The following is a 13,120-nucleotide window of genomic DNA, read 5'->3' on the forward strand; positions in this document are numbered from 1 at the left end:
CCTCACATAGAAGGAAGGGAAATTATGTCATCTGGGTGTCAAACTCTGTTATAGCTACACATTCAGTGTCCTGATATGGTTACATGGCCCTGGTGTTGCGATCATTCACATTTGGGACTTTTCATAGCACAGTACTTTAAACATGTATTTACTGAATGAATATTCAATTAACAAAAAATAGACCAATCCTGGAGTGTGTGCTAAGAATATGCTTGACAACTGGGGCCCCAGAAATGTGAAGTCCTCCCCAAGGTTCACATAACCTAGTATTATGGGTAGAGTCCCTGGTGGCTCAGTGGTAAAGAATCCACTTGCCAATGCAGGAGACACAGCTTCAATCCCTGGGTCAGAAAGATTCCCTGGAGAAGGAAATGGCAACCCACGCCTGGGAAATCCCATGAACAGAGGAGCCTGGGGGGCTATAGTCCATGGGGTCACAAGAGTCTGACAAGACTTAGTGACTAAACAGCAATAACAATGGGAAAGGTAAAAGTAAAAGTATAGAACAGCTATAAAATCTGGGGTCTGAAAGCATCAGTTTTAAGTTCAGGTTAAACCTAGTGGGAAACATTAACACTGCAGTGACCTTTCCTGGTTTTATTATTTGTGACCAAGGTACAGACAGGCACTTAGTCTATTCTGATAAGAGTTCAACATGTACATAAATGTTCCCCTAGGCCAGGGACTTCATTTAGTATTTTCTTCTGTAAACATCACTGCTATGCTCCTTCTTCAGTACAATATTTGAAGGTCAAGATTCAGCTGTTTCTGAAAAATTTAAGTTTCTAAAGCAATATAAACAGATGTGAAAAGACAGCATAATTTAAAAAAAAATGACGCCATATAACAAGGTAATATGATTGCCATTTCCTTCTCCAGGGGATCTTCTCAACCCAGGGATTGAACCCGGGTCTCCCGCATTGTAGGCAGACGCTCTACCCTCTGAGCCACCACAGAAGCCCAACCTATGAAAGAAGCTGCAACTCAGCAGCGGCCACAGGGCTGGAAAAGGTCAGTTTTCATTCCAATCCCAAAGAAAGGCAGTACCAAAGATTGCAGTAGTTTGTGAGCATCTCACACTCTAGTAAAGTAATGCTCAAAATTCTCCAAGCCAGGCTTCAGCAATACGTGAACCGTGAACTTCCAGATGTTCAAACTGGTTTTAGAAAAGGCAGAGGAACCAGAGATCAAATTGCCAACATCCGCTGGATCATGGAAAAAGCAAGAGAGTTCCAGAAAAACATCTATTTCTGCTTTATTGACTATGCCAAAGCCTTTGACTGTGTGGATCACAATAAACTGTGGAAAATTCTGAAAGAGATGGGAATACCAGAGCACCTGACCTGCCTCTTGAGAAACCTGTATGCAGGTCAGGAAGCAACAGTGAGAATTGGACATGGAACAACAGACTGGTTCCAAATAGGAAAAGGAGTGCATCAAGGCTGTATATTGTCACCCTGTTCATTTAACTTCTATGCAGAGTACATCATGAGAAACGCTGGACTGGAAGAAACACAAGCTGGAATCAAAATTGCCGGGAGAAATATCAATAACCTCAGACATGCAAATGACACCACCCTTATGGCAGAAAGTGAAAAGGAACTCAAAAGCCTCTTGATGAAAGTAAAAGTGGAGAGTGAAAAAGTTGGCTTAAAGCTCAACATTCAGAAAACGAAGATCATGGCATCCAGTCCCATCACTTCATGGGAAATAGATGGGGAAACAGTAGAAACAGTGTCAGACTTTATTTTGTGGGCTCCAAAATCACTGCAGATGGTGATTACAGCCATGAAATTAGAAGATGCTTACTCCTTGGAAGGAAAGTTATGACCAACCTAGACAGCATATTCAAAAGCAGAGACATTACTTTGCCAACAAAGGTCCGTCTAGTTAAGGCTATGGTTTTTCCAATGGTCACGTATGGATGTGAGAGTTGGACTATGAAGAAAGCTGAGCACCGAAGAATTGATGTTTTTGAAGTGTGGTATTAGAGAAGACTCTCGAGAGTCCCTTGGACTACAAGGAGATCCAACCAGTCCATTCTGAAGGAGATCAGCCCTGGGATTTCTGTGGAAGGAATGATGCTAAAGCTGAAATTCCAGTACTTTGGCCACCTCATGCGAAGAGTTGACTCATTGGAAAAGACTCTGATACTGGGAGGGATTGGGGGCAGGAAGAGAAGGGTACGACAGAGGATGAGATGGCTGGATGGCATCACTGACTCGATGGACATGAGTCTGAGTGAACTCCGGAAGTTGGTGATGGACAGGGAGGCCTGGCGTGCTGTGATTCATGTTGTCCCAAAGAGTCAGACATGACTGAGGGACTGAACTGAACTGATGTTATGCTATTCATGCTCCTTAAGGCAAAACTGTCTACCTCTTTGCTGCAGGCTTCTAAATCTCTCAAGCAGTGAGAGGCCAACAAGTGCAGTTACTTCTAGGTTTAAAAATAGTGACTGCCTACATTCCACATCAGAGCATAATACGCAGTTTCATAATTGGAAGGAATGCTGACCTCGGCTCAGATAGGTTTCTCTTAAAAACACAGGCTAACTTAAAAAATTCCAGGACTCTGCTCCCCGGATCACAAGGTTCTGTAAGCAGCCGAACATGCCGAAAGATGACAAATGGCTGCAATTAGCCCTCCTTTCCATATGCAAGTATTTGCCTTGCAGATGCTCAGCCCCCAAGAAAAGTTCAGGCTGGAGAAATGAGATCTGCAGTCAGGCCTGAGGGAGACATTCACAGGGTCGCCCGGCGGGCAGGGCAGCAGGATGGTCACTCTGCCCACGCACTGGGAACAGTCTGGCGGGGAAACAGTGCAGGCAACAACAGCCCAGGGGCAGCCTAGAGACAGGGTCTGTAGGTCAGACTCACCATATCCTTGCTGGTCAAAGCTTTGGGGTCATTTATATTATTTTTCAGTAAGTTGCATGCAGACAACATCTTTTCACTTAATTCATATCTAGAAAGGGGAAAAAATAGAAGAGAGCTCAAGACTGACTACAGAAGGAAAGGCATCTTTACCTCAAACTCCATAACCCTTTACAAGACCAGGAGCCTCAGGTCAACCTCAGCAGGTTGTGGTGGTGCTAGGTGCCTGCCTGGGAGAGCCCAGATGCCCGAGGTCAGATGCTACACGCAGAGCCAAGGCCTCCAGCCAGAGCTCCGGCCTTATTTCATGAGGGTAGCTTTCAGTTTCACCACTCGGCTTGTGTGGCCTTATGGAGATTTTCCACTTCTTTGGTTCTAAGTTCTTAAACATACTTTTATTCTTGAGGGTTGAGGACCACACACCCATTATGCTGACCAGTAAACCACATATCTGAAATCACATTTGGTGACTCAGGAAGGGTTTCTTTAACCCACGTGAAAACATGAACTTAAAAGTCAGATGACATATGGTATATAAAGTATACCTCAATAATCTTTTAAAACAAACAACAGATATCAAAATACTGAGCCATTTGAAAATAACTGAAGTATAAAGATACTTACCTTGTGTTAATGCAGTTAAATACTCATTTGCCAAATTAGTTTTCTGCAATGTTCTACTTATACTTCACGTGGTGAAAAAACATACTGAAATTTCCATCTGTTCTGCTCTGTCCTGTTCTATAAGCATCGATTCCATGTTTGCTAAGCCTTTAAAATTGGCTACACTTTTAGTACAACCAGAGTGTTCTAGCCAACCAGAGTGTTTGATATTTCAGCTGCTGTTTATGACAGTCCCAAAGCCATTCTTGTGATCTCAATCACTCAATGAGCAACAAACTATGGGCATGTGACTGATCACATCATCTCTACAGTCAATGGGACCTTTGGTCGAGGCCAACAACTGTTCCTCTCATATAATCAGTACGGACCCATAATATCAGTAAGGACACCTGTATAAGGATAAATGGGTAATGGTAAAATCTGAAACTTTAAAATGTGAAATATGTTGGTTACAAAAAATTCTAATATGCCTTTAAATATAAATGGGGTTGTTAAAACAATGGAAGCTTTAGTGGCGCTTAAAAGTTACATGGATGGTGCCTCCACATACAAAGTTAAAGAAACAAAGGTGAACAGATACCAAGCCCTTCTCTGTGCTACCGTAAGAGATCTAGCAGATGATTACTTCTGCACTTGCATCTACTAGCATCAGGACAAGAAGTACACACCGCTAAGGACACCAGGTAAAGTTCAGCCCTTTGTTGGAGACTGGAAAGACTGATCTATTAAGATTCAACTGCACATCTGCACAACCAGACAATTCTACTGCCAAAGTGCACCACACGTGGGAAGGGTGAGGGGAGGGGAGGATGTACCACACCTCTCTCTGATTTCCACCTTCTCAGGTTCGCATTCTGGAACCTGCATTTCATCTTCCACCCTGGTGGACGTGAAACCTTCCACATTAACTGCGTGGTGGCCTTCTGCCATTCCCCGAGTGTCTTCATCCTCCTCTTCCTCCTCCTCTTCCTCGGGAGGATACTCAGGGACATCACACTCGTCATCTGACTCGGAAGAAGAGCTTTCATCTGAGCTGGAATCATCACTGGAAGTGGTTTCATACCTAGGTGGCAATTGGGAGTTCAGGAGATGCAAGGTGTGCCCATGAAGACCCAGTGACAGAAATGTTTATGAAGGGAAAGCTGCTAAATGACTCCAGAAATTTCACCAGTGGTTTTCAGACTCTGCACTTAGAAGTTTGGAGTAAAGTCTACTTAGAAATCTGGTGGTTTTGAATGGGTTATCACTTAAAAGGGATAACCAAGGTTGCTGAGCAGTATCAGATAACCACTTGTAGAAAATAATATGTATATTTATAGCACCTCTAGCTTAGTGTAAATTAAAGGAAACTTATTTTATGGAAACCAGTTCTGTGGTTGTTCATCTTTCCTGTTCATTTTCTTTCCCCTTTTCATTCTTCCTATTTTGTACCTTTAATTCTCCTGTTGTCCAAGGTGAACAGATTATGTAAGTGACCAACAGTTCCTCTGGTACACACTCTCCAAACTGTGAGACACATTACCCAATAAAACATTAATGACTTGGAAAGCAGACACCACTAAGTTAAACCTTTGTGGCACGCTTTACTATAAATATTATCTCAACTAACTCTGCATTATTGTTTCCTGTTGAGCCCATGTATGGATTAATAGGATTAACTGCTTTGATTCAACTGCAGGACAAACAGGCTTGACTATTTATTTACCTGGGCCAATTACAAGAGAAGGAATAAAACAACTAAAACACATTCCATTTAGAAAATGAAGAACTGATGGCATGGCGAGGTTACTCTTCGGGCGAGAGGCCCTACTATTTTGTTTGTAAGCCTGGAAAGCCAAGCACAGCAACCCGTTCTGAAGGAGTGGATGACTATCCCTGGCTCATGGAGCAATGCCCTCGGTCTTTGCTGCTCAGTCCTGCCACAGGTAAGTTACAAGCTGTCCAACAATGCAGGCAACCTGCTGCCTGCTGCTTTCCTTGAAGACCGTTTGTTTCACATCAAAGGCGAGAGGATGTAAATTACTCAGCTTCATCAGGTATCCTTTCAAGAGCGAAATATCCTTACAGAGAGCAAGAGGAGAGAAGAGAGGCCCAAATGCACCTTTATGAGGAGCGAATCTTCTGTCACCCTACGCGGCAGCATCCTAGACTAGCACCTTTAAATAGGACTTGGGTAGACAGGAGGCAAAGGAAACAGACCACGTATCAACACTAGTACCTCCATCTTTCCTTACCCTCCATTAATGCCAACAAACTGAAGATTCTTTTTTGCTCCATTTGAATCTTTGTTGGCATCTTTCTTCTTCATGATGGACTTCAGCGTACTTTCATTATTTGTACATACTGTGGAGAAGTGAATCATGGTGATCAAAATTAAATATAATTCATACCCATATAAGTAAGTGAATAGGTGTTCTTTATGTACATTCACTTTTTATTTATGTAACTAGAGATGTATATATGAGAAACTTGTCCAAAATCCATTGGAAAATTGTTTGCATGCAAAGAAAATAATTCAAAGTTCCATTAATAACATTCTTTAAATGTAAAAAAAAAAAAATCCATTAGTCCTTCCAGACATAACAAAAGCAGTGACAACTAGCATCTATATCAGGCTTTACTGTTTATAAAGTGATGTCATATCTCACTTGATCCTCAAAAACCATCTAGGCACTAAGATAGGGATTATTATGTCTTTTTTTTTAAGTTGAGATAAACCTAGAAAAATACCTGCCAGACTGTGAAACAGTGAAATGCTGTTTAAAACACTTTGTAACTTGCAACATCAGATGCGTTTTCTTAAGGGGATCTCATTTCTTAAGGGGACTTTCTTTGATAATCTTAAGAGATATTCTAGGCCTACTTGCTAACAACTGCGTAATCATTTTTCCTGGTCAATTTATAAGAAACATGGGCATTAGACTGGAATGCTGACAACTCTGGTCCTATGCTGATGCTGAGAAGGGTTCTGAGTGAGGAGAGTTACCATGGAGGCCAGCGGCTATCTGGTCGTCCGTCAGGTTCACCGGAGACAGCATACTCTCCTGGGTGGGGAAGGTATCCTGGCTGCCGATGGGCTTCCCTTCCGTGGTCCCCACCTCCTGCAGGGATGTCTGTGAGTTTAATGGCCCTCCTGACTGAAGGCCTCCACACTTACAGGTGTATTCCAAATTACTGCCTGTGAGGAAGGAGAAGGATGTACAAATGTGTGATGCTAGGACCAGCTAAAATACACTAAATGGTTTTTTAAAAAATTCTTGCAATTCATCATTTTCTCAAGCACTTTTCAGGTGCTTTCTTTCTGCATAATTAGCACTACTATCCAAGCCATCTAAAAATCAAACCCCCAAGGCCTTCTTGACTCTGACCTCTTCCCTTTGACCACAGCTGGGTCGGTCCTTCTAGCTCCGCAGTGCCTCCGTCTGTTCTGGCGCCGCCACCTTACCTTACCCTGGCCCACCAGCGTAGCATCCCGACTGCCCCTCCTCCTCCACATTTACCCCTCTCCCATACTGCTACACAGGAGAATTCCCACTCAGCTCAAATCCCATCCTTATTCCAGCTCAAACGCAATGTAAAAAATATAAAATTCTCTCTACCACTCAGAAAACACAGTTCATGCTATCAATATTTAGCCCGATATTCTAACATCTGCCACTTGGCACTAGCTTACCTCTCCAAGGTTATCTCCCACTACAACTGTGGTCTTTTTGGGGTGCATCCCAGCAGGGGGAACTCCTCCCAGTGTAGAAAGTGGGGTCTCCTCTTTTCTTACAAGCACACCTGCCTCAGTTTACTCTCTTCTGCCTGTTGCTGCTCCTTCCCTATCCTCCCTCACACGGACAACCCTCCCATTACTTCCTCTTCCAAGCCTTCCCTCATCTCCCCACTGGACACTAACTCTCCTTTCTCTGAACTCTCAAGGCCTGTCTTTAAGACTCTCCTATAAGATCTATAATACAAGGTACTAGCTGGTTCCTTAGACTCCCTTCTTGTCTGTAAATATTTTAAGGGCCTACAAAACTGATCTAATCAACTTTGCTTCTCTCACTGCATCTTCTAGGTTGCTTTTACTTATGTTAGGTACTTAATATCTGTTCACTGATGAAGCAGAAAAACTGGATTATTATTATGTAATTTATATATATATATATAGGTATAGCACAGAATTTGTGGGCTTTCCCAGCTGGTGGTAGTGGTAAAGAACCCACCTGCCAATGCAGGAGACATAAGAAACACAGGTTTGATCCCTGGGTTGGGAAGATCTCCTGGTGGATGAAATGGCTCCCCACTCCAGTATTCTTGCCTAGAGAATCCCATGGACAGAAGAGTCTCGTGGGTTACAGTCTACAGGGTCGCAAAGGGTCCAACATGACTGAGGTGACTAAGCGCACACACGCACACACACACATACAATTTTCAATGTGGCTGACGCTTCTTAATTCTGTTCATCATCAGCACAGGGCTTCCTCCTTTAGTTCTGTAGGCACTGGGACCTCTCTGGTGCTTTCTGCACAAATCCACCTCCCAACTCAACATGGACAGAGAGTACTGAATGCAGCCCTTCAAATAATGTTCAACTGCCCCACGACCTGATGTGACCCCTGACAGAGAATAAGAAATGTCTCCAGTGCCGTTTCAGGCTCCAAAATCACTGTGGATGGTGACTGCAGCCATGACATTAAAAAATGCTTGCTCCTTGGAAAGAAAGCTCTGACAAACCTAGATAGCACATTAAAAAGCAGAGACATCACGTCACTGACAAAGGTCTGTCCAGTTAAAGCTATGATTTTTCCAGTAGTCATGTACAGATATAAGAGTAGGGCTATAAAGAAGGCTGAGGGCTGAAGAACTGATACTTTTGAACTGTGGCGCTGGAGAAGACTCTTGAGAGTCTCTTGGACAGCAACTAATCAATCTTAAAGGAAATCAACCCGGAATATTCATTGGAAGAAATGATGTTGAAGCTGAAGCTCCAATACTTTGGCTAGCCAAAGCAAAGAGCCGAGTCATTGGAAAAGACCCTGATGCTGGGAAAGATTTAAGCAAAAGGAGAAGAGGGTGACAGAGAATGAGACAGTGAGATAACATCACCGACTCAATGGACATGAGTTTGAGCAAACTCAGGGAGACGGTGAAGGACAGGGAAGCCTGGTGCGCTGCAGTCCATGTGGTCACCAAGAGTCAGACATGACTTGTCGACCAAACAGCAGCAGCAACCAGTTCCTTTGCTTTACTTTAAGTAAACAAAGCAGGGCATTTATCTTCATTTCTCCTTTTCCAACTTCATTCATCATTACTTCGAAATTACTACAGTAACCTCCAAAGAGTCTCAACAGTTAATCCTCAAGTGCCAAAACACTCCCCAGAGAAACACCTTCACTAGGCACTTCCCCATTCAAGAACCAACAATGATTTTTAAAATGCAAATACATTAACAGTTTTATTGTTATGCAACCTTAAACAGTCACAAAAGTAGAGAAGGGTATAATAAATCCCTCTGTTTCCATCACTAGCTTCAATAATGATCAGCTATCTGGTTTCATCTATACTGCCTCCAGCCATTCACAATGATTCTTCTGAGGCAAAAGGTGAAGATCTTATCACTTTCATTCATAAATATTTCAGTATATATTCCTAAAACATTCTTAAAAAAATAAGCATAAAGCTAAAACCATCAAATCTAAAAAAAGATAATTTGAAATTATTATATATCTGATCAGTATTCAAATTTCTGCAGTGATCTCTTAATGTTTTTTAATAGTGTTTGAATCAGAACCTCAGTCCTATATTTCCATTGGTTACTATGGTTTTTAAGTCTTTTAATCCATAGTTCTCTTTCCTTCTAAACACAGCTTTAAAAATATTTTTTAAATTGACGTATAATTTATATAAAATAAAGTGAACAGAATTTCAGTGTAGAGTTTCATGAATTTTGGTAAATATACATGTGTGTGTGAGCACCTCCTTAATTTAGCCACAGAACATTTCTGACAACCCAGTAAATCACACTTTCCACCTGCTGCCCTTTCCTAGATAATCTTCCCACTGGAGGCAACCACTCCTCTTCTCCAGAACTTAGCTTTGTAAACTAGGGCTTTTAAAAGCTCCTCCAGTCAAGGTCCATCTTCTTAAGCAGGTGCCTGAGGATCCTTCACAGTGAACAAGGACAGCTTCTTCTTGCCTGGGGTAGTTAAACTGCTCAACAACTCCTACCCTCTACTTACTCAAGAGTGGTCTGGTGACTGAGTTACTCCCACCTCTCTGTCCTTCCTTACTAGGCTGTCTTAACAGGCCTGGAATTTCAGCTTCCTTTACCAGCAGAATTCCACTCATTCTTTTCAAGGGTTGGTGTCATTTCTATTTCCTGTAGCCTTTTTCCTATAATACCATTATACAAAGATCTTTACCCCTCACTGTTCTGCAGGGCTTACTGTCCAGATCAGAATACATCCTACCCTCTGTTTCCTTGGTCTCATACATCCCTTCTGTGAGAATGTAAGCTCCCTGAAGTCCCTCCATGCTACATTTCCTGTGTCCTCTGCAGTGCTCTGAACAGTGCTGGACAATTGAAAGACTTCAGTAAGTGCCTGTATAATTCAACAGAAAGTCACAGGGATTCTGTTAAGTCTAATGAGCAAGGCAAAGAACAACGATAAATGTTAAACTAGTTTTCATTAGCTGGGTCAGAGGAAATTTGCCACCTTTATTGTCAGAAAATGTTTTTCAGATTGTGTTGAAACTCTGGCTGCTCTTGGGTGACCCAGAAACCATTGCCTGATCTTGATAAAGACCCATTGTGTTTAGTGGGCACAGATAAGACGACACACACACCAGCATTAAGACTGACAAATGACTGCTGTGTTCAAGTAAAACACATGAAAAGTGCAGCCAAAAAAGCCAAAATTAAAGTGGCCAACAAAATTCAATGGTCTCAACCTGGTTGCCCTTAGAATGCCTGAGTTGGGTGTAAGATACAATGAACTATCTGCAGATGCATCCAGTATTAGTGGTTTTTAAAGTTCTCCAAGTGAGACTTCCCTCAGTGGTGAGGAATTGCCTGCCAAGGCAGTAGACACAGGTTTGATCCCTGGTCTGGGGGAGTCCCGTATGCCGCGGAGCACCTAAGTCTGTGTGCCACAACTATCAAGCCTGTGCTCCGGGGCAGGGGTGGGATGGGGTTGGGGCTAGGGGGTGGTCCGTAACTACTGAAGCCCGTGAGCCCTAGAGTCCATGCTCCACAGCAAGAGAGGCTACCACAACCAGAAGCCTGTGCACTGCAGCTGGGGAGTGGCCCTTACTTGCCACAGCTAGAGAAAAGCCCACTCAGCAACAAAGAGCCAGCATAGCCAAAAATAAATGAATAAATAAGCAAAATTTTTCAAAGTTTTGCAAGTGATTCTAATGTGCAGCTAGGATTAAGAACCAGTGAATTTAATTAACCAATCAAAAATTTGCTGAAAACAATGTAAAATTTGACTGCGGTAAACAAGAGTTTAGACTTTCCTTTAAGAAGAGCCAACTCATTGGAAAAGACTCTGATCCTAGGAAAGACTGAAGGCAAAAGGAGAAGGGGGTGGCAGAGGATGAGATGGTTAGCTAGCATCACCAACTCAATGGACATGATTTTAAGCAAACTCTGGGAGATAGTGGGACAGCCTGGTGCGCTGCAGTTTATGGGGTCACAAAGAATCAGATACAACTTAGCAACTGAACAACAAAAACTGATTTCCCTCTATCAACTTGGACCATGTGAATTACCAGGAATTACTGGTGGTTTAGTTAGCAGTCCTGGACCACTAATGGTAGAAGTCCATGACTAACAGTAAATGCCATGCTAACAGTAAGGGTTAAACAACAGGGATAGTCACCAAACACGTTCAGAATTCTGGTACACTGCCCAAGCTGCTCAAAATTCCCACAGTGGGCAATAGTTGTGCAGGTACCACTGGGGAGTCAGTGAACAGGGGAGGGGGCAACTGCAATCTTCGGTCATTAACTCAAACTTATAATGGCCATAAATGCCAGTAAAGCATGAGCTCCATTTTACAACTTGACCAGATTAGTGATAACTAAGACACAGCAAGTGACAAAAATCTCAGTGTTCCAGAAAATAAGAGCATCCTCAAAGCATTAATCTAATTCTAAAGTACATTTAGCATTTAATATATGGATAATTTTACTACAAGCTAAGGCAAACTGTAATGAAAAATAAAAACTTTTTTTATGTTTTTGACTTTAGAAATGTTAAAGCTATGTGCACGCTAAGTCACTTCAGTCGTGTCCAACTCTCCATGACCCCATGGACTGGGGCCTGTCAGGCTCCTCTGTCCAAGGGATTCTCCAGGCAAGAATACTGGAGTGGGCTGCCATGTCCTCCTCCAGGGGATCCTCCCAACCAGGGATTGAACCTGAGTCTCTTACGTCTCCTGCATTGGCAGGCAGGTTCTTTATCATTAGAGCCATTTTTATATATTTTAAAAAACCAACGAAAAACAGAGACAGAGAAGCTTTTAAAGAAATCACCTCCTACAGTCTCCTCTGTGATATTTATCTGTCTAGAGTGGGTATTAGTTGTTGGCACATAGCAAATATATTTCTAAATTTGGTAGAAAATTGACTTTTATAAATAAAATGGATTTTAAAAGTTGCTTTGTTCACATACTGTAGCTCTTCTGGCATGCTATCTCATATTTTTATTTATAATGCCAAGTGCTTTCTGAAAACACAACTATGAACAGTGTGGCCAACTATTTAATTATGTTTTTGTGCCAGACTTTCAGTTAAACATTTGATTTGATTTTTAAAGAACATCTAGCTTACTTGTCAAAAAGAAGTAGGACTGAAATTTCTGAGTCATAATGGAAGCCATTCATTTAGGCATTTTCTCAAAAGTGTAACTAAGAATTCAAATGGGTCTAAAATAACACTTCTATTTTTTCCATAGGAAAAGGGCTTGAGCACAAATGTACCCTTTTCACTCCACATGTTAGTTTGGGGAACAGACAGTAGAGATTATTCATGAAGGATCGCCTTCACTGGTACACACTGCTTTTGAGTGGAAAGTATGTAGCTTTGATGGAGGAGACAGGACAATCCCTTCCTGTCTGTAGGCTCATCTCTCAGAGCTCTCCTTGAATACCCATGCTTGTGGCCACCAACATAAAGTCACTAAATGGTGAGAATTGCAGTGTAATTTCTAGGGCCATTTTAGTATTTTCCTGAGAGGTACCAGATAGCTGTCATGAATGTATCTAAAAGTGGGTATTTGGAAATTAAAACGCTAGAGTGTATCAAGAATCAGATGCTCCCCTCACCACAACCCCACCCACATTTAATTACACACCAATCCAAGACTTGACCCAGAAAACCCACACTTGACAGGCTGCATTAACTAAAAACTGGGTTAAGCCGATGTGCTCTTGTGTTCTTCCAGATACAGCTAACGTCCTCTCTATCCTAAGCTCATCTTCTCCCTAAAGCTCAGAGAATTTAACTGAAGCTGAATTATTCAAGCACTTTTATTTTCACATTATTCGGTGGCTAACCTCCACAGGTTATCATTCATATTTCTGGTATATGTGTTTTTGCTTCTCAACTGGATTACAAGTTCAAGGCTT

At 42.1% G+C, this 13,120-nt stretch overlaps 1 protein-coding gene across 8 annotated transcripts in view; it reads right to left on the reverse strand.

Moving 5' to 3' along the window:
• KANK1 (KN motif and ankyrin repeat domains 1) overlaps window positions 1-13,120 on the reverse strand; it is a 212,828-nt gene that overhangs the window by 8,414 nt on the left and 191,294 nt on the right. For 7 of the 8 annotated variants that reach the window (XM_040247495.1, XM_040247565.1, XM_040247894.1 and 4 more), the window contains 4 exons: window positions 6,487-6,678; window positions 5,735-5,843; window positions 4,321-4,563; window positions 2,880-2,967 (listed from right to left, as the gene is read on the reverse strand). In XM_040247495.1, the coding sequence (XP_040103429.1) occupies window positions 2,880-2,967; window positions 4,321-4,563; window positions 5,735-5,843; window positions 6,487-6,678 (632 nt within the window). The remainder of the gene's footprint in view (window positions 1-2,879; window positions 2,968-4,320; window positions 4,564-5,734; window positions 5,844-6,486; window positions 6,679-13,120) is intronic. The other variant, XM_040247648.1, reaches the window with a different exon arrangement.

This window comes from Oryx dammah, unplaced genomic scaffold, assembly GCF_014754425.2.
Source record: "Oryx dammah isolate SB20612 unplaced genomic scaffold, SCBI_Odam_1.1 HiC_scaffold_1, whole genome shotgun sequence".
Classification (NCBI taxonomy): domain Eukaryota; kingdom Metazoa; phylum Chordata; class Mammalia; order Artiodactyla; family Bovidae; genus Oryx; species Oryx dammah.